This window comes from Pistacia vera, unplaced genomic scaffold (assembly GCF_008641045.1).
Source record: "Pistacia vera cultivar Batoury unplaced genomic scaffold, PisVer_v2 Contig477, whole genome shotgun sequence".
Taxonomy (NCBI): domain Eukaryota; kingdom Viridiplantae; phylum Streptophyta; class Magnoliopsida; order Sapindales; family Anacardiaceae; genus Pistacia; species Pistacia vera.
Genome location: NW_022196309.1, coordinates 322,530 through 345,947, shown reverse-complemented (window position 1 = coordinate 345,947; position 23,418 = coordinate 322,530). Strand labels below are relative to the sequence as shown.

Below are 23,418 nucleotides of genomic sequence, written 5' to 3'. Positions count from 1 at the left end.
CTTAATAGACTTCACACACAGAAAAGTACCCAGAAATTAAAAAAGAAAAGAAAATGAAGCAGCAGCAGCTGAAGCAATAACACATATACATAAAATTATATAATCATTCCATTACAAGCTGCATATGACGATTGATCTCATTGACATAGCTAGCACAAGTGTAATCCTGCAAATCACAACCGTCAAAAACGACTGTTCTTCTTGCACTTGGCTTTGGCTTCAACTCTTGTGGTTGTGGTTTATCCTCACCTCTCAACATCAATGCTACCTGCATTTTGCACATTCATCATACCAAATATGTTTTGAAAGAAGAAAATTTCTATAGTGACTGATGATTATGAATGAATGATTTGTTATTCATACCCGATTCATGTGTGGACGATTTATCGACATATGGTGAATGCACATTGAAGCTGCCAACATTGCTCGTTTCATTTCTGTAGGATCATATTCTTCTCTCAGCCGCGGATCTACTAATTCTTTTACATTATTTGTGTCTAGAAGTGGTTTTGCCTGCATATAATAAGACTAGTTGTATTAGTTGAAATTGAATGATCAAAACAGAGGTACAGAAATTTGAACTATATCAGAACAGATTATTATTATTTTTTTTAATTGATTTTGATTTAGTGTAAGCGTATCTTACCCATATCACAAGGCTCTGTCGACATGAATCAACTGCACGACGACCAGTTATCAACTCTAGTAATAAGACCCCGAATGCGAATACATCAGTTTTTTCATCAACAACTCCATGCATAAAATACTCTGGAGCCAAATAACTGCAGTCCAATTTAATAGTTAAGCACAATAATCATAATTTTGGAAATAATAGATGTTAACTCCAAGCACTAACAAACCCGAATGTTCCCTCAATTGGAAAGACAACATGGTGAGGCCAATTTTCTGGAAGCCATTTAGCCAGTCCAAAATCAGAAATCTGCTTGAAATAAATTAAAATCAGACGGTTATGTATGCACATTCAAAACAAAAATTTGTGAAAGAAAGTTGGGAATTGGTGGTTGAGAAAATGAACTAACTTGCGCATCAAAGTCATCAGTGAGTAAAATATTAGAGGCTTTGATGTCTCTGTGAATGATACGCCTATGACAGTCGTGATGGAGATACTTCAGTCCATCTGCTACCCCTAAAGCTATCTTATACCTTATCTTCCATTCTATACACTGTGCAGAACATCCTGAAATCACAAAATTTCTCCTTTTCATTACTTAAACTGAAAGCTATAGTAGCAGTTAAATAAACGGCATATGTTTTATATATTAATATTACCAAAAAGCAGTGAAGCCAAGCTGCCCTTTGGTAGATATTGAAGAACAAGGTGTAAACCATTCTCGGTGCTGAAACCAATCAATCGAGCTGCATTTTCGTGCTTTATATGTGCAATAATCCCAAGCTCCGACAAGAAATCGCTCACTCTATCCTCTTCTTCTTTCTCCTCTCTTATTAGCTTCTTTACTGCTACAAATCGACCATCGGATAAGCACCCTTTGTACACTTCTGCATGTCCCCCTTTCCCAATTAAGTTTTCTACGAAAATGGTTCAGAACCATCATTAAACGAATAATTTAACCAAAAAGAGGCAATAAATTTGGTACAAACTGATTCAATCTAATCAAATTGGTTTTCAACATTGAATGAATCCCCTGCTGCATTTAATAAGAGATCTGGAAACATTATCAGAGGGACCCCTCAGCTAATAAGTTGTTTCAGGAAGAAAAATCAATTGCCAATACTTGAAGGAAGTTGAATAGGAAATGTGAAAGGATTGAAAAAATTAACCTGTGGCTTCATTTTTACTGGGTATTTAACTGTTCTTTTCACTGGAATTGGTGGTTTCTCAACATTACTTTTCTTTTATTTGATTTGATGGTCAATTAGATCCGTTCATGGGATGAGTTCTTTCGAGAAAGTTTCCATTTTCACCTTTATTTTTTGCTTTTTTTTTTTTTTTTTTATTTTTTTAAAATAATTAAATAAAAGTAGTTGTAATGTCAGGCTTTTCTTTTTAGATTTCAAATTATAAATCATACTATGTTGAATTCTTAAAATATATACGCATCCATTATTTGTTGAACATGTATCGTGATGGTCCTTTGATTTCACTTGTATCCTATAAGTAACAAGCTTATAAAAAATCATTATTGAATTAAGTTACAAAAATTTAATACATACTAATGATAAATTAAAAATGTAATTCTAATTATATATATATATTATATATAATTATATATATATATAATATAATATATATTATATTAGACATCTATGTTGTCATAAAAAATTATGTTCCACAGAAATTAGTCGTTAAAAATAAGAATAAATTCACTTGTATAAATTATAATTTTTTTAGTTTCGTCTTAAGAACTTGACTATACATAGTAATAATTATTATATTATATTAAAAAATATATGTTATATTACATTAAATGTTAAGATGAAATAATATATTTTTAAAGTTGTTTGGACAATGATTTACTTTAAATTGTTATCACATCTTTTATCTTGTGGGTACATAATAGTCGGAGCATGAACGCCTTCGTTTTGAAGCCAAAACATTTTAGTTCTGAAGATGTTTAAAGTTTCTTGGCATGAAATTTTTGGTATTTTCGTATATCATCCTTAGGATATCTATTCTCTTTTTGTCTATATAGTAATGATTTTTCTTTAGTTAAATACATACTTGTTCTCATTTAAATGATTGAGAAGACATTAATATCTTTTACTAATATAATGAAGTTTGAATTTGATCACTCATTCTACAATACTCTTGCTATCTATCCGCACTATCCTAATGTTACAAAAACAATGAATTGAAATCTTAATACTACTAAAACATAATTATAAAATAAAATGAAAACAATAATTTTTTAATTAAAAAAATAGTTTTGTAATTACAACTCTATTAAGTTATAACATTCTCATGTAATTACCTTTTCTCAATTGTTTAAAATCATAATTTAAAAAAAAATATTTTGATATTGAATTTCCATTAATTCTTGTATAAAAGATAAAATAGCTCTACATAAATACAAAATAAAGCATTAAGGGTTTTTAGAATATTAAATTAAATATTTGATACAATTTAATCTAATGGTACAATTTATATTTTAATGTCATCCCTACATCATATTTTAAACAATAATTTTTATTTTTGGTAGAGGATATCTAAATTTATAGATTAATTTTCTCTAATGTCAAGTGTAGGTACATTTTTAATTAGTTACTATTATTGTTTATTATTATTTTTTTTTTTATGATGGTGTGTGACAGCTTAGCACCTTAACTAATTATTGGAACTCATAAAACTATCAAAGGGAGAAAGTTTCAATTTATTGTTATTACAATTAAAAGAGCGAGTTAAAATCAAATCCATTTAATAATTGTTAAAAAATCTCTATTGAAACTCAACCACTAAGTAATTCACTATTTATTTTCCTGCCATAAATATAATAAAAGACAAAATTACTCTTTCCAATACGTGGTAAAGTTAATAAAATCAACAAATGATGATATAATGGATATGCACATAAAATATAAAAAAAAAAAAAAAAAATGAGATGGAGAGGATGCAATGGTAGGGAAGGTGGAAAGCTGCATGTAGGACAAGTGTATGATTAATATCACTTGTTAAAATAAAAAGACAAAGGTCTTTTAGTAAAAGTAAAAAAAAAAAAAAATATTTGTAATAACCCTAACAAATTCTCCATTCCACCACCCCGGATCTTTCGCAACGTTGTTTCAGACAAATTTTCTTCTGCGCGAGCTAAAGTCACACACCCGCCTACTTCCCTTCTTTATTATTTTCATTTTTAATCTCTCTCTCTTTCAAAAACAAAACCTCTCTGGTTTTACGCCGGTTCGCTCTGAAACCGCTTCTATCTCTTCTCATTATAACCCATCACAGCATTTCTTTCTTTTCCTCTCTTATTGCTCTCTCACTCTCACTTCTTTCTCTGCATGCATTCTATTCATCCTTCCTTCACTACTTCAGTTACACTTACGATAATGACACATTGTACCTAGCTCATTAACCACTAAGCTTCGTGATTATCGTATAGTGTTTGGAAAGGGGGCTGTTTTGATTAAGTAACGCTTGTGTTTTGTTAAGGTAAGTAGCAGTTTTGAGTTTGTTGGGTGTGCTTTTATAGAATTTTGTTTTTTTCCTGAGAAAAATTTTGTTTTTATTTGTGGTTTTGTTCAGATTTCAGAGAAGGAAAAATAAAGAAGAGTGTGGTTGTGCAAGTGTATATATAATATTATATATACCTATACTACTTATGGCTCCGGTGACTAATTGGCTTTCGTTTTCCTTTCTCCAATGGAGATGTTGAGGTCTCATCATCATCTGACTCACAGTTTTTAAACTATGACGGTTCCTCACTGCGCCTCATACTTCATCGATAACTTCTATGCTAAGGTAACTACAGCTATTTTTTTTTTTTTTTTTTCTTCTGGTTAACTATCAATTTCTTGCTCTTTCTAACAAATTAAATGCATGTCTTTTTCCTGTAAATCTTTAAAGTTTTCTAAAACAGTCATAGTGATTAATATTGGTCGTTTTCTAGCCCTTAGTACCATTTTATAGCTTATATGAGAGCAACCGACTCAAATCTGCTTACAGAGAAATCTTAGAATCCTTATTCATCTTGTTTGTTTCTAGCAAAAATTGTTCTTTTTTCTAAACCGTTTTTCATTGTAAAACTGGTACCACTTGTTATTCTCTGCCATTTCACACGGTTTTCTGCAGCCAAACAGGCATGTTTATGGTGAACATATCTAACTCGTTTATTTTTGTGCCTTGTTTTCATTATAATCGTTCTTTTGACATCTGTTGTAGGGTGGGCAACCACTAAATCTCAAGTGTTCTTTTCTGAGGACGACAACGGGAAGTTAAGAATTTCTACCAACAAGCATGGTGGATTCAACTCTTTTGCCAACCTATATATCCACCCAAACTCAAACTCACCCAATTCCAAAACTGGAGGACTTTTTTGGCGACTCTTCGTCATAGTTCACAGCCAAACCGGACCCAGGACTCTGTCTTGACTAATATTTATGACCATAGTTCGGCGTCTGCTTTCTTCAATGTCATCAAGATTCACAAGCAATTGCTGGGTTTCAAGCCTTTTCGGCTAACTCGGATCGGAAGTTGATGACTCATCTTCCATGGGTAGGACAACTCAGCTTGCTGGGGCTGAGTTAATGACCACTCTATTGAGTCCACTGGGAGCGAGTTGGGCTCACTAATTGTCCTTCTATGGCGGTTTATCCCTGGGGGTTAAAAGCAATAATAATAATGGTACTAATACTAATATCAGAACTGGCCTATCAGAAGGCTATTTGTTCAGTGATTCTGATTCGACCAGAAAGGTCGCTGATACTTTTGGTCAAAGGACTTCCATTTACAGAGGAGTCACTAGGTAAGTTGTAATTAAACATTAATCGTTAGCTGTAATTCATCAGTTCTTGGGATTTTTAACCCCTGAAACATTAATGGGTTCTTTTTTGTTTTTAGGTATTTGTTAACATTAAAAGTATGTTTAGTACAATCACATTTTCCAAGTTTTGTTTTTATTACTATGGATTTGATTTCAGGCACAGGTGGACTGGCAGATATGAAGCGCATCTTTGGGATACAGCTGTAGAAAGAGGGTCAGGCGAAAAGGGGCGTCAAGGTACCTTTCTTTTCTGTGTTTTCTCTCTCCTCTTTGATTGTGTTTAAAATATTATATTGAAGTAGATCTCTGTATGTAATGGTTGTGTATTGAAGATATCGTTGGATATACTCGGAGAGCCTGAAAAGAATTTGCATGCTTGTGAAGGCATTAATGAGGAGTTTTCTGAGAGTATTAATTGTTTCATAAGTATTTTATGATATGATTGATTTGGTTATGGTATATTTGTGGTACTTTTGCTAATATTTTTTTTCTGTACGTTATTTTTTTTCATCTTCATATATTGATTGATTTGATTTGATCAGTATGTGCCGCATTTTGTTCATTGTCTTCTCTCAACTGGGCCCTTTAAACACTGCAAAGGTTTCTGTTTGACACGACCCTCACCCACCGCACACACACCAATGACTGAACACTGCCACAATAGTCTGATCTCTCTACTGAGTTAAGACTTTAACTTTGCTTTTGCTTTCAGACCCCTCAGACACACTGGTTTGACCACGCACCCTTTCGAATTTCAATGTTTTTACCATATGTACAGTACTCTGGTTAGAATGTAATGTGATACTGTTAACTTTTTTTTATTTTTTCATATAAAACAATTACTTAATTTGTAATGTGTTTCAACTTTTTACCTTAACTTATACTTTGTTATTACATTATTACTTTGATGAACACTAATGTGAATGAATGAGTAAGTTGAATAATAGAGAATCTGTTCACAATTTTCTTAAATGATATTACATTCTCTATCTTTTGCACTTACTTAGGCTGTCACATGGGTTTTTCCTTTATTTTGGTTTGGCTTTGCTTAGAAAATATTTCCTGGCAGAAATTTTTGACCACCCAATTGTCTATGTTAATTTTCTTTTTATCTTTTTTCTCGCCATGAAATATGGAATTGTGGTATCTTGCCGTCACTCAACATTTTATTCTGCCTGCAGTATACCTGGGTAAGATATCTACATCGCCTTTTTTTTTTTTTTTTTTTTTTTTGCTGTTTTTAGGCTTTCATTAGAAGAATTTTGTAGGAGTGGTTTAATTATAATTGAATTATGTAATTTATTAGTGGATATGACATGGAAGATAAGGCGGCCAGGGCATATGATTTGGCAGCTTTGAAATATTGGGGTCCTTCAGCAACCACCAATTTTCCTGTAATTATATATGCACATTCTATTTTTGAAAATTGTGTTCAACTTATTGATTCTATACTTTTGCTGAAAAGCTACTTGTTTAGAGTATGAACTTCTACAGAGCTTGGTGTTTGTCTCTGCAGGTATCAATTATGCGAAAGAGCTAGAGGAGATGAAAAATGTGACCAAGCAGGAATTCATTGCCTCGTTAAGGAGGTATGGAAAGCCATCTTTAGTTTATTCCATTTTGATTTTATTTGCAGTTTATCAAGTTGTTTTTTCTTGTAAATTGAAAGAAGAGTAGCGTTTTTTCAAGGGGAGCCTCCATATACAGGGTGTCACAAGGTTCGAACAGTTCTTCAATCATTGAATAATAATTTATCCATTTCAATGTTGAATTTTTGTTGGCGTAAACTTTGTTACAATATGATTGAACCTTTTTGAAGAATGGTTGTATTCCAATAATTTCTGCAGGCATCATCAGCAGGGTCGATGGCAAGCTAGGATTGGTCGTGTTTGCCGGAACAAAGACTTGTACCTTGGGACATTTGGTGAGAATATATTGCCTGAAGCATAGGGTGCTTTTCTGATGTTATAAATTCAATCTGTTGACTTTTCATCTGCTTGTATCTCGTTCTTTGTCTTGAGAAATCAATTAACGAAAGTCAAACAATTTACTATTAAATCTATCTTTTTGACATTTCCTTGAGCATAGGGAGCGTCGGCTAGCTGGATCACGATTATAACTGTTTATTTTTATCTGTCTACTGTTATTTTAATCTGTTGCATAGAAAACATTATTTATGGGACCATTTTTTCCAAATAATAATCATCCACATTTATATGCTGACAGCGACTGAAGAGGAGGCTGCGGAAGCTATGATATAGCAGCTATCAAGTTTCGTGGTGCAAATGCGTGACCAACTTCGAGATGAGCCGATATGACGTTGATGCTATTGCACAGAGTACTCTTCCAATTGGCAGTTCTTCCAAGCGCATGAAGCTCTCACTTGAAACTACCGAAACAGACTCGTACCAGGATCTCAACCACAGTGTAGCAGCAGTAGCAGTAGCATTAACTTTGCCCCTCTTCATCAGTTAATCCAATCCCTTGTGGAATCCCATTTGATGTTCTTTATCAGCAAAACTTCTTCCAAAACTTCCAAGCCACAAACTTTGGCACCGCCAATTCTCCTGGCTCTGCACACCGTGGCAGCTCCAATGGCCTTCCTGCCCCAACCATCCGAGATCTTTTCTGGTCTCATCCCCAGTCTAATCACCCCCAATCTATTAAAGAGTTTTACTCCACCGTAGATGAATTAAGCTAACATACAGCAGGTTTTTTTTTTGTTTATCAGCATCGACCTTCCAGCTGACTGGTACTTTGACTCTTGTCTCACTCATATTAGCTTTTAACCTTTTGAAGTAGTAGTAAGAAGGAGCGTAGGTTTTTATTTGATGCCAAGGTGTAGTAATAAGTAGGAAGTTGGGTTTTGTAAGTAACTTGTTACTTGGACAACTTTTTGAACGGGCATCGATTTTCTCTATGAAAATTATTAATACATTCTATAAGATGTTGCGTTGGTGTTTTATTTGGTATTTCAATTAGCATGTATTTTTCCCTAAAGTTCAATTTTGATGAAATGAATTAAAGAATATATAGAATTATGTGTTGATACAGTGTTTAAATTTAAACTATCTCTAGTGTTCGGTGTTTTCGTTTGCGATTCTGAATTCCAATTATTATAAGGGATAGTCATTGAAGGTTTATTGGCTGTTAATTTCAGGGTTTGGAGGGGCTAAAGTGCATGTAACTGGTTTGACCAAAAAAAAATACAAGGGTTGTAGTAGCACCACCTCTCCAAAAATTGTGACATATTATTTGCAGAAAAAAATACAAGTGTTACTAGTAGCACACCTCATCCAAAAATTGTAACATATTATAAATTCTACAATCAATGCAATGCAATATGAAATAAGAGTTCTAAATCAATTTCCATAATAAAGTTCTTGAAGCAATCGGTTGGATTTAAGTTGGCCTTGCAAGAGGATTATCTGGATCTCATAATATTAACTGGGCCGGATCCTGACAGCCCAGGGTCAGGCCCAACTTTTAAGGCCTCTTTATAGCCCACTTCTTTGCCTCTTCTCTCAAACCCTTGAACTCGTAGCCCTCACTCACAATATATATTTTATAGTCACACCCCCCTTCACTCAACTTCACCGCCTCTTTTAAGTCCTCCACGGCCGAGTCCACTCTCTTCTTTTTAGCCCAAACATCAAGATAATTCAACTCGGGTGGTGCTCGGGCTCGAATAGTTCGATTGTTTAACGAGTTGGCTTGTGCGCTCGCGAACCCTTTAAGGTTTGTGGACTCTTTAAAGCTCGTGAGCCTTATTAGGCTTGCATATCTAAAAAAAACATCAAGATAATTCAACTCGGGTGGTGCTCGGGCTCGAATAGTTCGATTTTGTTGTATCTTGCATTGTCAAAACTCAAAAGTAAGGCTCTCGGTTTTGTTCCGCATATAATCTAATTGTACTGAGTTGTGCATCTCCTACCGAACTCGAGCTCGAGCCCCATTTACCCGAGCTCGTTGAGCTCAAGCTCAGTACATTTTCACGAATCGAGCTTCAAACACCATGATGTTCATCTCAACTCGATTCGTTTGCAGCTATAGACTTAACCTACACTAAGTTTTTGGTACAATAAATCAAAGTCCTAATCTTTCAAATAATAGGAAATACTACCTCCAATTATCAATCATTAATCAAATTTTAACTTTGAAACAAATATTTTTATAGAAAGACAAATAAATTATCTATCTTCTCTTTATATTTACTACTAAATTTCTAGTTTTACAACGTCTATTACAATTAGGAGATGTATTTTAGTAGTTTAAACTACATAACATACTTAATTTAAGTGGGGGGTCGTGATGGTGGATTTTTGCATTAGTCTCCCTCAAGGATTAATGAAGGTGCGTGTAAACTAGCCAAAACACCTTGGTTAAAAAAAGTTTAAACTACAATTGGGTAAAACAATTATCTCTCTCTTCTTAAGAGTAACCTAGTTTAGGGGATTTCATCTGATCTAATTCATTAGAATAATAAATTATAAATAATAATAAGAATAGAATCAAAGTGTATTTGAAGTGAAGTAAAGTAGGTGAGTAAGAAATGAAATGGAGACGTGTGTGTATGCATAATGTGTTGAATGTTTATTATATATATATATATATAAAATAAGGTAAGAGCATGAGCGCACGTGTGATGTCACATGCCGTTAAAGGATTGTAGAAGCAAAGTCAGGAAAAGGATGCAACTTGGTGCGGCAAGGATAAGCGTTCCTCTTCCTCTCCTACCTATTTTTATATTAAATTAAACCGACATTGTGTACTAACGCTTCAACATCTTTACTAATTAAAGAAAAATCCCATTTTGACAAGTGACCAACTAGCCATTGAGGAATATTCAGATGGATTACATACATTCAAACCCGATACAAAAGAAAGAGATTCAGTTCAATATTTTCATCTTGACTCGACGCATTGGTGTATAAGATAAAAGTAAATATCATGAATAAGGTAAAGTTGCGTGATGCGTTTGATAACGACAGTGATAGAACAGTCCATATCGAGATGATCAAGTGGGAGGCCACGTCCCATGCAAAAATAATATCGTCCGGGACCCAGAACCAGAAACAATAATAATAACAATAACAAAAACGTCTACTTGCTTGCGTATGCCACCTCGTGCCGCCGAGTTTCCAACGAATGCCCAAACTCTACGTGTTTGTGTTTCTCTTCATGCATGTAAAATCACTTAACTATGTATTCATAATGTCCAAATGATCTGAATAAGGAAGACAGATACATACATGCAATGCCAAATATATATGGGGATGGGATCCTCACTTGTCCTTTGCCTTTCTCTCAAAACAACCAACATCAAATGCCACGATATATATTTTAGATTTCACCATAAATTTGTTCATTCATTTACCTCAGTGTTTTCCCTTTTATTGGATATAGATATCGGAAAATAATGAAGGTGAGGATTAGAAAAGAGTTGCATTGGAGTTATATATTATAATATCACTATTTATGTGTGTTTACGTAGTGAAAAATGTCACAATGACTGGAATCAATAACTTCATACCATCGGCTACAGACCGACACGTTTCAACTTGAACCAAGTAAAACAACATAAAAGCAGTGTCCATGGTGGTGGGATTTAAAAACTGCGTATATTTAATAGAGGAAATACAAAGCTCTTAAATTGATTGGACGTGCTGATGTTTAGAAAAGATAGCTGGGTTTAAACTTTAAAGTAGTGCATACTGTACTGCATCGGTTAAAATCAAATTAAAAGAGATAGAATGGGTGCGAGATTTGAGTCTTTTGATGTGGCACGTACGAGAGCTCATTTAATTATCGATCTATAAAAAATTCAGAAAATCTTGAGAATAGGCGGTAGGCATTGGAGTTGAAAAAACCTATTTAAATCACTGTAGCATATGATAGATTTTACAGTGGCTATATAAATAAAATACTTTATACACATTTACCAAATGGCTTACCTTAAATGGTGGAGGGGAGTTCATTTTTACAGAGGAAAGTAGGCCTGTCATCAGGTTTACTGTTCCCATTTTTCTCGCTTACTGGTCTCTTATTTCTTTTGCAGAAAAAAAGGGTGTTTTTTTTAAGGGTTTGAGAGAGGGGAAACTACAGCTTTCACTTTTGTTTTTCGATCAGAGAGTTATGTGCTTTTAACCGGGTGGCTTCATTTTTTACTGGGTATTTAACTGTTCTTTTCACTGGAATTGGGTGGTTTCTCTACTATTTTACTTTTCTTTTTATTTGATTTGATGGTCAATTAGATCCGTTCATGGGATGAGTTCTCTTCGAGAAAGTTTCCATTTTCACCTTTATTTTTTCGCTTTTCTTTTATTTTTTTTGAAAAAATATATAAATAAAAGTAGTTGTAATGTCAGGCTTTTCTTTTTAGATTTCAAATTATAAATCATACTATGTTGAATTCATTAAAATATATACGCATCCATTATTTGTTGAACATGTATCATGATGGTCCTTTGATTTCACTTGCATCCTATAAGTAACAAGCTTATAAAAAATCATTATTGAATTAAGTTACAAAAATTTAATAACATACTAATGATAAATATTAAAAATGTAATCCTAGTTACTTAATATATATATATATATATATATATATATATAGAGAGAGAGAGAGAGAGAGAGAGAGAGAGAGAGAGAGAGAAGATACACTGTGGAAGACCAAAAGTTCCATATTCTCACTGTTAACTACCTTCAGCAAATTCCCCCCAATGCAATGTATTGGCATTTTGAACCTATAAGAGTATTTTCTGGCTGACAACTTCGGCAAAATTTTAATGTTTCATGATGTTACTCTCACCATGCAATATCTTTCACTTCTCCCCACTCCATATCTCATAGTTAAAGCACTTAAACAAACACTACAACTCAATACACAATTTAAATCTGCAATTGAATCTGTGTTCATACAAAGTTTTCAGATCTATTTGTGGCCCTCAAATTTACTTAAGTTGGTTAAGGGTGGATTCAAAACTCTATTTGGTTTAAGAATCGTGATCCCCAGAAGGTGAAGTTTGTGTTCCCAAATAATATGGGGTTCTTGGTATTAAGAGATTTTGGCTATTTCAATGAGTCTGGAGAGTTGGCCTCCAAAATATCTTGCTCTCACTTTGGAAATTAATCCAAAAACTTCCCAGTTTTTGGAACCCAACAGAGGAGAAAATTAAAAGGGAAAAAAAAAAATTGAGCTACTGGAGGATGGAAGAAGGCTATCTTTCAAAACATAGAAGACTCCTTTTAAATCAGCCTGTCTTGACCACCATTCCAATTTAATTCCTTTCACTATCCAAACTCCCAAGCGGTGCTGCAAAAAGAATGGGGAGAACGATGAGGATTTCTAATGGGGAAGTAATAAGGATAGAAGTGGCTCTCATCTCATTACAAGTCTCAAGGCCAAAAATAAAGGTGGGTTCGTTATTGGAAACATGGAAGAGAAAATAAGATATCCTCTAGCATAATGACTCCGGAGATTCCCTTTAGAAACAAATTTCACTTTAACATGAGGTTATTAGTATCGTCTTCAATCGAGCCATGCAGCTTCATTTAGCCAGGATGTATAAAAATACAATAATATTGTGCTCTATCCCAAACCCAGTGTTGACTAACTTATACATTGTTATGTAACCCAAACTGCCACCCTTTCAAATTATGCTCCTTTGCCTCTCTTTTGCCTTCCTTTGGTACAGCAGATCAAAACACCTAAACGTGTCTTCCACCATACAATCCTACCAGTCACATCATCAACCCACAACCAACAGATCAATCTCTCTCTCTCTCTCTCTCTTAATTTTTTTTTATTTTTTATTTTTTATTTTTGAGCAATAATGGCAACCCAAGGAAACAAGAAAGAAAAGAAAAGGCAAACGCAAATCAACATAACTCCTAAGAGATATATAACGGGCCTGTTTGGCAGGTTATTTGAAAAAATGTTATTTCGAAAAACTATCTGAATATGATAAAATATGATTAAATAGAATATGATAGGATTTTAACAATATGTTTGGTATAATATTTGAAAATTATATCAGAGTTGAATAAAATGCTGAATAATTGTTTGGTACATATTTGGAAAACATTTTCTAAAAATATTTTTTTAACCCTCGACATTTGTTAATTTAGGAAAACACCTCCCACAATAAAACTTCAAAAATTAACAACCCCCTCAACCCCCAAAAAAATGAAGTCGTCGTCAACGACTAGATAGACCTAGTCAGAAACGGCAAAATCGGCCCACAACCAGCCGGTCGTGCGTCGTTCCAATGCTAGCGGCCGGCGGTGGCAGCGGCTGTGGTTGCTAGAGGCTAGCAGTGAATTGGGTCGGNTTTTTTTTTTTTTTTTCTGGGTAACTATCAATTTCTTGCTCTTTCTAACAAATTAAATGCATGTCTTTTGCTGTAAATCTTTAAAGTTTTCTAAAACTAGTCATAGTGATTAATACTTGGTCGTTTTCTAGCCCATTAGTACCATTTTATAGCTTATATGAAAGCAACCGACTCAAATCTTGCTTTACAGAGAAATCTTAGAATATCCTTATTCATCTTGTTTGTTTCGTAGGAAAAAAATTGTTCTTTTTTCTAAACCGTTTTTCATTGTAAAACTGGTACTAACTTGTTATTCTTCTGCCATTTCATACGGTTTTTCTGCAGCCAAACAGGCATGTTTATGGTGAACATATCCAACTCGTTTATTTTTGTGCCATGTGTTTCATTATAATCGTTTCTTTTGACAATCTGTTGTAGGGTGGGCAACCACTAAATCTCAAGTGTACTTTTCTGAGGACGACAACGGTGAAGTTAAAGAATTTCTACCAACAAGCATGGTGGATTCAACTCTTTTGCCAACCTATAATATCCACCCACAAACTCAAACTCACCCAATTCCAAAACTTGAGGACTTTTTTGGCGACTCTTCGTCAATAGTTCACAGCCAAACCGAGACCCAGGACTCGTCTTTGACTAATATTTATGACCATAGTTCGGCGTCTGCTTTCTTCAATGATCATCAAGATCTCAAAGCAATTGCTGGGTTTCAAGCCTTTTCGGCTAACTCGGGATCGGAAGTTGATGACTCATCTTCCATGGGTAGGACAACTCAGCTTGCTGGGGCTGAGTTAATGACTCACTCTATTGAGTCCACTGGGAGCGAGTTGGGCTTCACTAATTGTCCTTCTAATGGCGGTTTATCCCTGGGGGTTAAAAGCAATAATAATAATGGTACTAATACTAATATCAAGAACTGCTCTACTGAGAAGGCTATTGTTTCAGTCGATTCTGATTCGACCAGAAAGGTCGCTGATACTTTTGGTCAAAGGACTTCCATTTACAGAGGAGTCACTAGGTAAGTTGTAATTAAACATTAATCTTTAGCATGTAATTCATCAGTTCTTGGGATTTTTAACCCCGAAACATTAATGGGTTCTTTTTAGTTTTTAGGTATTTGTTAACATTAAAAGTATGTTTAGTACAATCACATTTTTCAAGTTTTGTTTTTATTACTATGGATTTGATTTCAGGCACAGGTGGACTGGCAGATATGAAGCGCATCTTTGGGATAACAGCTGTAGAAGAGAGGGTCAGGCGAGAAAGGGGCGTCAAGGTACCGTCTCTTTTCTGTGTTTTCTCTCTCTCTTTTGATTGTGTTTAAAATATTATATTTGAAGTATATTGTCTGTATGTAGAATGTGTGTGTATTGAACAGATATCTGTTGGATATACTCGGAGAGCCTGAAAAGAAATTTGCATGCATTGTGAAGGCATTAATGAGGAGTTTTCTGAGAGTAAATTAATTGTTTCATAAGTATTTTATGATATGATTGATTTGGTTATGGTATATTTATGTGTACTTTTGCTAATATTTTTTTTCTGTACGTTTAATTTTTTTCATCTTTCATATATGTGATTGATTTGATTTGATCAGTATGTGCCGCCATTTTGTTCATTGTCTTCTATCAACTGGGCCCTTTAAACACTGCATAAGGTTTCTGTTTGACACGACCCTCACCCACCGCACACACACCAATGAATCTGAACTCTGCACAATAAGTCTGATCTCTCTACTGAGAGTTAAACCTTTAACTTTTGCTTTTGCTTTCAGACCCCTCAGACACACTCGGTTTGACCACAGCACCCATTTCGAAATTTCAATGTTTTTACCATATGTACAGTACTCTGGTTAGAATGTAATGTGATACTGTTGAACTTTTTTTTATTTTTTCATAATAAAACAATTACTTAATTTGTAATGTGTTTCAACTTTTTACCTTAACTTATACTTTGCTTATTACATTATTACTTTGATGAACACTATATGTGAATGAATGAGTAAAGTTGAATAATAGAGAATCATGTTCACAATTTTCTTAAGAATGATATTACATTCTCTATCTTTTGCACTTACTTAGGCTGTCACATGGGTTTTTCCTTTATTTTGGTTCGGCTTTGCTTAGAAAATAATTTCCTGGCAGAAATTTTTGACCCACCCAATTGTCTAATGTTAATTTTCTTTTTATGCTTTTTTCTGCCATGAAATATGGAATTGTGGGGTATCTTGCCGTCACTCAACATTTTATTCTGCCTGCAGTATACCTGGGTAAGATATATATTTTGCCTTTTTTTTTTTGTTTTCCCTGTTTTTAGGCTTTCATTAGAAGAATTTTGTAGGAGTGGTTTAATTATAATTGAATTATGTAATTTATTAGGTGGATATGACATGGAAGATAAGGCGGCCAGGGCATATGATTTGGCAGCTTTGAAATATTGGGGTCCTTCAGCAACCACCAATTTTCCTGTAATTATATATGCACAATTCTATTTTTGAAAATTGTGTTCAACTTATTGATTCTATAGCTTTTGCATGAAAAGCTACTTAGTTTAGAGTATGAACTTACTCACGGAGCTTGGTGTTTGTCTCTGCAGGTATCAAATTACGCGAAAGAGCTAGAGGAGATGAAAAATGTGACCAAGCAGGAATTCATTGCCTCGTTAAGGAGGTATGGAAAGCCATCTTTAGTTTATTCCATTTTGATTTTATTTGCAGTTTATCAAGTTGTTTTTTCTTGTAAATTGGTAGGAAGAGTAGCGGTTTTTCAAGGGGAGCCTCCATGTACAGGGGTGTCACAAGGTTTGAATAATAAATTCATTCCATTTCAAATTTTTGAATTTTTGTTGGCGAAAAGTTTGTTCAATATGATTGAACCTTTTTTGAAGAATGGTTGTATTCCAATAATTTATGCAGGCATCATCAGCAGGGTCGATGGCAAGCTAGGATTGGTCGTGTTGCCGGAAACAAAGACTTGTACCTTGGGACATTTGGTGAGAATATATTGCCTGAAGCATATGGTGGCTTATCTGATGATTATAAATTCAATCTGATTGACTTTTCATACTGCTTGTATCTCGTTCTTTGTCTTGAGAAATCAATTAACGAAAGTCAAACAATTTACTATTAAATCTGTCTTTTTTGACATTTCCTTGAGCATAGGGAGCGTCGGCTAGCTGGATCACCATTATAACTGTTTATTTGTCATCTTGTCTACTGTTATTTTAATCTGTTGCATAGAAAACATTATTTATGGGACCATTTTTTTCCAAATAATAATCATCCAACATTTTATATGCTGACAGCCACTGAAGAGGAGGCTGCGGAAGCATATGATATAGCAGCTATCAAGTTTCGTGGTGCAAATGCTGTGACCAACTTCGAGATGAGCCGATATGACGTTGATGCTATTGCACAGAGTACTCTTCCAATTGGCAGTTCTTCCAAGCGCATGAAGCTCTCACTTGAAACTGAGCCGAAACAGACTCGTAACCAGGATCTGCAACCACAGTGTAGCAGCAGTAGCAGTAGCATTAACTTTGCCCCTCTTCATCCAGTTAATCCAATCCCTTGTGGAATCCCATTTGATGTTCTTTATCAGCAAAACTTCTTCCAAAACTTCCAAGCCACAAACTTTGGCACCGCCAATTCTCCTGGCTCTGCTGCACCCGTGGCAGCTCCAATGGCCTTCCTGCCCCAACCATCCGAGATCTATTTCTGGTCTCATCCCCAGTCTGATCACCCCCAATCTTATTAAAGAAGTTTTAACTCCACCGTAGATGGAATTAAGCTAACAATAGCAGCAGGTTTTTTTTTTTTTTTTTTTTTTGTTTATCAGCATCGACCTTCCAGTTTTTTTTTTTTTTTGTTTATCAGCATCGACCTTCCAGCTGACTGGTACTTTGACTCTGTCTCACTCATATTAGCTTTTAACCTTTTGAAGTAGTAGTAAGAAAGAGCGTAGGTTTTTATTTGATGCCAAGGTTGTAGTAATATAAGTAGGAAGTTGGGTTTTGTAAGTAACTTGTTTCTTGGACAACTCTTTGAACGGGCATCGATTTAGCTGTATGAAAATTATTAATACATTCTATAAGATGTTGCGATGGTGTTTTATTTGGTATTCAATTAGCATATTAAATTTCCTAGAGTTAAATTTTGATAGAAATGAATTAAAGATATATAATTTTATGTGTTGGATCGATGATAAGTGTTAAATTTAAACTATCTCTAGCTAGTACGGTGGTTCGTTTGTGATTCTTGAGTGTATTATTTAATAGGTCTTTAGTTTGAATCTTTAATTACTAATAAGGGTAATTATCCGAGGTTTGATGGTTCGTTTGTGATTCTTGAGTGTATTATTTAATAGGTTTTTAGTTTGAATATTTAATTACTAATAAGGGATAATTATTAGAAGTTATTTGACTGTGTATTATTCTTGAGCGTATTATTATAGGTTTAGTTTGAGTCTTTAATTACTAAATAATTATCAGAGGTTTATTTGACTTTATATTTCTTGAGTGTATTATTTAATAGATTTTTAGTTTGAATTTTTAATTATTGATAAGGGATAATTATCAGAGTTTTTTGATTGTGTATTATTTAAGAGGTCTTTAGTTTGAATCTTCAATTATTAATAAGGGATAATATCAAGGTTTATTTGACTATTAATTTAGGGTTTAGAAGAGTAATTGAAGTGCATGTAAATTGCTTTGGCACCGATACCCAAAAAAAAAAAAAAAAAATTCTTCGAAAGTGTTACGAGTAGCACACCTCATACCTCATCCAAAATTATAACATATTAATTCTACGATCAATGCAAATGCAATATGAAATAAGAGGTTCTAATCAATTTCCATAATAAAGTTGGATTTAAGTTGGCCTTGCAAAAGAGGATTATCTGGATCTATATTAACTGGGCCGATCCTGACAGGCTCTTTAATAGCCCTTCTTTGCTCTTCTCTCGAACGGTCAAACCCTTGAACTCATAGTTAGCACGCACTCAAATATATATTTTATAGTCACACTCCCCTAGTCCCCTTCACTCAACTTCACCGCCTCTTTTAAGTCCTCCACGGCCGAGTCAACTCGTCTTCTTTATTAACACTCAGCTTCAACTCACTCTCTTCACTAACAACTCCCCACGCTCCCTCCCCGCAAGTGCCTTACAGGCCCAACTTTAAGGCCTCTTTAATAGCAACCCTTCTTTGCCTCTTCTCGCAAACCCTTGAACTCGTAGCACTCACCAAACAATAATATATTTTATGTCACACTCCCTTCACTCAACCTCACCGCTCTTTTAAGTCTTCCACGGCCGAGTCCACTCGTCTTCTTTATTAACACTCAGCTTCAACTCAGCTCTCTTCACTAACAGCTCCCCACGCTCCCTCGCCGCGAGTGCCTTCACGCGCGGTGTCTCAGCGCTGAATCCAGCGAAGTCAACGCCGAGCTCTGATGACCCATGAATTCTAGAATGTTGGCTTTTAAATAGGTTTTGGGTCTCTGGGTTAAGAGAAATGGCCATTTGAGCTTCGGTTAGGGCGTGTTTGGCTGCGGTTTGGGACTTGGATTTGTCTGGTGTGGACTTGGCCCGATTCAGGGACGGTGGCTTCAGCCAGGTGGCGTCAATTGAAACGTGGTTCGGGTCTGGTTGGGAGTTTGGGTAGTTTTGTTTTGAATGGTAAATATAATAAATAATTAACAGTGATAAATGAGGAGAGCCACTTGAACCATAATTTCTGTGGCCATCGGTTTTGCGGTTTTGTTGTTCGGATCTGACTGTCTTCAGTGTGGATTTTTTTTTTTAGGATAAAACAGCTGAGACGCCAATCATCTGGCCATTGGTTTATGTTGAAGTGCACACGGATGATAATAAAAAAACTTGAAGTCCAATATCTGTCAAATAAAACCCAAATTCTTTTATCACTTTAAAAATCTAACCGGATTCTACTCGGAAGAACCATTTAATTTGATTTGAGCTCTGTACACCTTTAGGGTAGGTAAAACCCTTAATAGACTTCAACACACGAAAAGTACCCAGAAATTAAAGAAAAGAAAATGAAAAAAACGAAGCAGCAGCAGCTGAAGCAATAACACATATACATAAAATTATATAATCATTCCATTACAAGCTGCATATGACGATTGATTTCATTGAGATAGCTAGCACAAGTGTATCTCCTGCAAATCACAACCGTCAAAAACGACTGTTCTTCTTGCACTTGGCTTGGGCTTCAACTCTTGTGGTTGTGGTTTACCTCACCTCTCAACATCAATGCTACCTGCATTTTGCACATTCACATACCAAATATGTTTTGAAAGAAGAAAATTTCTATAGTGACTATGATTAATGAATGATGATTTGTTATTCATACCCGATTCATTGTGGACGATTTATCGCCATATGGTGAATGCACATTGAAGCTGCCAACATTGCTCGTTTCATTTCTGTAGATCATATTCTTCTCTCTCACGCGGATCTACTAATTCTTTTACATTATTTGGGTCTAGAAGTGGTTTTGCCTGCAATATAAGACTATTGTATTAGTTGAAATGAATGATCAAAACGAGGTACAGAAATTTGAACTATATCAGAACAGATTTATATTATTTTTAATTGATTTAGATTTAGTGTAAGCGTATCTTACCATATCACAAGGCTCTGTCGACAGAATCAACTGCACGACCGACCAGTTATCAACTCAGTAATAAACCCAATGCGAATACATCAGTTTTTTCATCAACAACTCCATGCATAAAATACTCTGGAGCCAAATAACTGCAGTCCAATTTAATAGTTAAGCACAATAATCATAATTCTGGAAATATAGATGTTACTTCCAAGCACTAACAACCCGAATGTTCCCTCAATTGGAAAGACAACATGGGGAGGCCAATTTTCTGGAAGCCATTTAGCCAGTCCAAAATCAGAAATCTGCTTGACATAAATTAAAATCAGTATGCACATCACAAACAAAATTTGTGAAAGAAAGTTGGGATTGGTGGTTGAGAAATGAACTAACTTGCGCATCAAAGTCATCAGTGAGTAAAAATTAGAGGCTTTGATGTCTCTGTAATATACGCCTATGACAGTCGTGATGGAGATACTCAGTCATCTGCTACCCTAAAGCTATCTTATATCCTATCTTCCATTCATACACTGTGCAGAACATCCTGAATCAACAAATTTTCTCCTTTCATTACTTAAACTGAAGCTATAGTAGCAGTTAATAAACGGCATATGTTTTATATATTAATATTACCAAAAACAGTGAAGCCAAGCTGCCCTTTGGTAGATATTGAAGAACAAGGTGTAAACCATTCTCGGTGCTGAAACCAATCAACGAGCTCGCATTTTCGTGCTTATATGTGCAATAATCCCAAGCTCCGCAAAGAAATCGCTCACTCTATCCTCTCTTCTTTCTCCTCTCTTATTAGCTTCTTACTGCACAAATCGACCATCGGATAAGCACCCTTGTACACTTCTGCATGCCCCCTTTCCTATTAAGTTTTCTACGAAAATGGTTCAAACCATCATTAAACGAAAATTTAACCAAAAAGAGGCAATACATTTGGTACAAACTGATTCAATCTAATCAAATTGGTTTTCAACATTGAATGAAGAGATCTGGAAACATTATCAGAGGGACCCCTCACTAATAGTTGTTTCAGGGAGAAAATTCAATTACCAATACTTGAAGGAAGTTGAATAGAAATGTGAAAGGATTGAAAAAATTTCAGAAAGGCAGCTCATATCTTGTTGATGGATCGTCAATAAATGAATACTTTTTTTGGAAAAGGTGTCAATAACCATGATACGCATTCATTTAAGAGCTAAAGGTAGCATATGACAGATCCCATCAAGAGCACAAACAATTGCACTTACTATACGAAGTCAGCTTGTGAAAACACAGGCTTCGTTTGGTTGGATTTTGGGAATACTACTTTTAGTATTCCCACAAGTTAAACATTAAATACCCCAAAACCTCACAATATTTTCAACTTTATTCACATTTTTTAAACCCCCTAAATGTGTTAATTCAATTAAATACCCTTAATATTTTTAATGTTTTTGTTACAGCGACTCCGGCCACCCTCCGACGGTGGTGGCCGGCTGTCCGTATTTGAGGTAATGGGGGGTATTTTTGTAACTTTTATGTTTTATTATAGGGTGTTTTGTAAAAAAACAAACATAGGGGGGTATTTTACAATTGTAAACCTACATCGTATACCGCCCGCCCAATTCAACCTTTTTTTTACTTTTCAAAAACTTTTCCCAAAAACATAAAATTATGAACCACCGGAGCCACAGTGTGTAAATTATTTCTTATAAATTGACAAAAAAGTAATAATATTTCACCTTCAAACCAAATATTCAAAACTGAAAAGTTTGATTTTCTCACCAGGACAGAAATTATCAGTTGCAGCAGCAAGTTCTTCATATTCAAATTTCCTCCAAGAAGGTTTAGAGACTGATAGACCTTCAACATCAGGACTATCCTCAGTACTTAAGTTTTGAATCCGAGCCAATTTCTTCCACAGATTCTTGCCTGTAAGATCATAGTTTGTCAGAAGAGGAATGACGAAGAGCCTCTTCTTTTTAATGGCGTCAATCATGCTCTTCCAATGCGAAGCGTAACCGCCCTCACGGTTTACTACCGGCGTTGATCTCTCAGGCGTCAATTTCTCCGTCGAGTTGCAACAGCTGCTACTATTATCGGAATCTGTACCTGCAACAGGAATCTCTAAAACCCCCCTTGGTGAAGCCGCTTCCCTTTCTTGCATTTCAGGTTCCGGTTTCATTTCTCTGTTTTATTCTACCTTCCCTCCCGTCTCTACATAACCCACCCCAAAAAAAATGAAAAAAAAAGAGAGTAAAGGAAACACATCTCCCAAAAAACCAAATTCATCGCAAAGATTGAAAAGAAACGTACCCTGAACAGTCATTACCCAGGAGTTTCTGAGCCTTCCCGTTCTAAATAAAATCGGAAATTAAGAACCCAGAACCTACTAATTAATTAAAAAAGAGAAAGGTAGTCTTGGATAGAGAGCTTGAAAAAAACAACTCTTCTACATGATTTTGTTCATTTAGACACGGAGATAGAAGAGATTGAAAGACAAGGAGAGAAAAGCTAAATATAAGTAACTTAAAAAGAGACAAAGAACAAGTCTTTGAATTGGTATATTCTTGAATGGATTAACAAAGCAAGCTAAAACCAGCCTTGTGCGTGATTTGGAATTTATGCTATATTTATACTGTAAAAAAACATATTTATTTGGTATTTCAACAGAACCCACTTCTGATCGGATCACGGCCGTAGATTTTTTGCGCTCGTAATTTTTGCCGTAACGGACGCTTGAAATGGACTACTAAGGGCATTAACGAACCCACCAACGATAGTGAAAGCTAGTATGTTTTCGGAGGGTATAGTCAGTATTTTGTAACGTTGTCCTTTTTCTCGTTATCACTAATAATAAACATGTTTTTTTTATTACGTGTCCGTCCGTACCTCCCAGGATAAGGCTCCAAGGGCGGGAATTATTTGGGTAAATTCTTGTTTTGATTTTATGCTCAAACACAACAGAAATCAAACAAAACCAAGGATTTTATTAATTAAATCATCTATATTCATAC

General features: G+C 34.9%; 2 protein-coding genes and 1 pseudogene across 3 annotated transcripts; 2 read left to right on the top strand and 1 right to left on the bottom strand.

Moving 5' to 3' along the window:
• Positions 1–72: 72 nt before the first annotated feature.
• Positions 73–22,613, bottom strand: LOC116146374 (receptor-like cytosolic serine/threonine-protein kinase RBK1). Of its 2 annotated transcripts, none has more exons than XM_031431776.1 (7): positions 22,187–22,613; positions 1,291–1,548; positions 1,041–1,198; positions 861–940; positions 647–782; positions 364–513; positions 73–268 (listed from the first exon to the last, which is right to left on the bottom strand). In XM_031431776.1, the coding sequence occupies exons 1-7, from the start codon at positions 22,584–22,586 to the stop codon at positions 104–106; spliced, it is 1,347 nt and encodes a 448-aa protein (XP_031287636.1). In that variant the 5' UTR covers positions 22,587–22,613; the 3' UTR covers positions 73–103. The 2 variants fall into 2 exon arrangements, with proteins under 2 accessions (XP_031287636.1, XP_031287637.1); XM_031431777.1 differs by having other exon boundaries at positions 1,291–1,536.
• LOC116146381 lies at positions 4,934–8,160 on the top strand (annotated as a pseudogene).
• On the top strand, positions 14,217–17,619 carry LOC116146373 (AP2-like ethylene-responsive transcription factor AIL6). The gene is made up of 8 exons (XM_031431775.1): positions 14,217–14,807; positions 14,983–15,065; positions 16,050–16,058; positions 16,168–16,256; positions 16,385–16,458; positions 16,539–16,589; positions 16,704–16,780; positions 17,093–17,619. Exons 1-8 carry the CDS (start codon positions 14,287–14,289, stop codon positions 17,542–17,544), a joined length of 1,356 nt encoding a protein of 451 aa, XP_031287635.1. The 5' UTR covers positions 14,217–14,286; the 3' UTR covers positions 17,545–17,619.
• Positions 22,614–23,418: the final 805 nt, after the last annotated feature.

Coding starts and splice junctions, on each gene's coding strand:
- LOC116146373 (XM_031431775.1), top strand. CDS start 14,287: ATGGTGGATTCAACTCTTTTGCCAACCTATAATATCCACCCACAAACT. Junction 16,459..16,538: donor TTCATTGCCTCGTTAAGGAG/GTATGGAAAGCC, acceptor GTAAATTGGTAG/GAAGAGTAGCGGTTTTTCAA. Junction 16,781..17,092: donor CTTGTACCTTGGGACATTTG/GTGAGAATATAT, acceptor ATATGCTGACAG/CCACTGAAGAGGAGGCTGCG.
- LOC116146374 (XM_031431776.1), bottom strand. CDS start 22,586: ATGAAACCGGAACCTGAAATGCAAGAAAGGGAAGCGGCTTCACCAAGG. Junction 1,199..1,290: donor CTTGGCTTCACTGCTTTTTG/GTAATATTAATA, acceptor TTGTGATTTCAG/GATGTTCTGCACAGTGTATA. Junction 941..1,040: donor CTGATGACTTTGATGCGCAA/GTTAGTTCATTT, acceptor TATTTCAAGCAG/ATTTCTGATTTTGGACTGGC.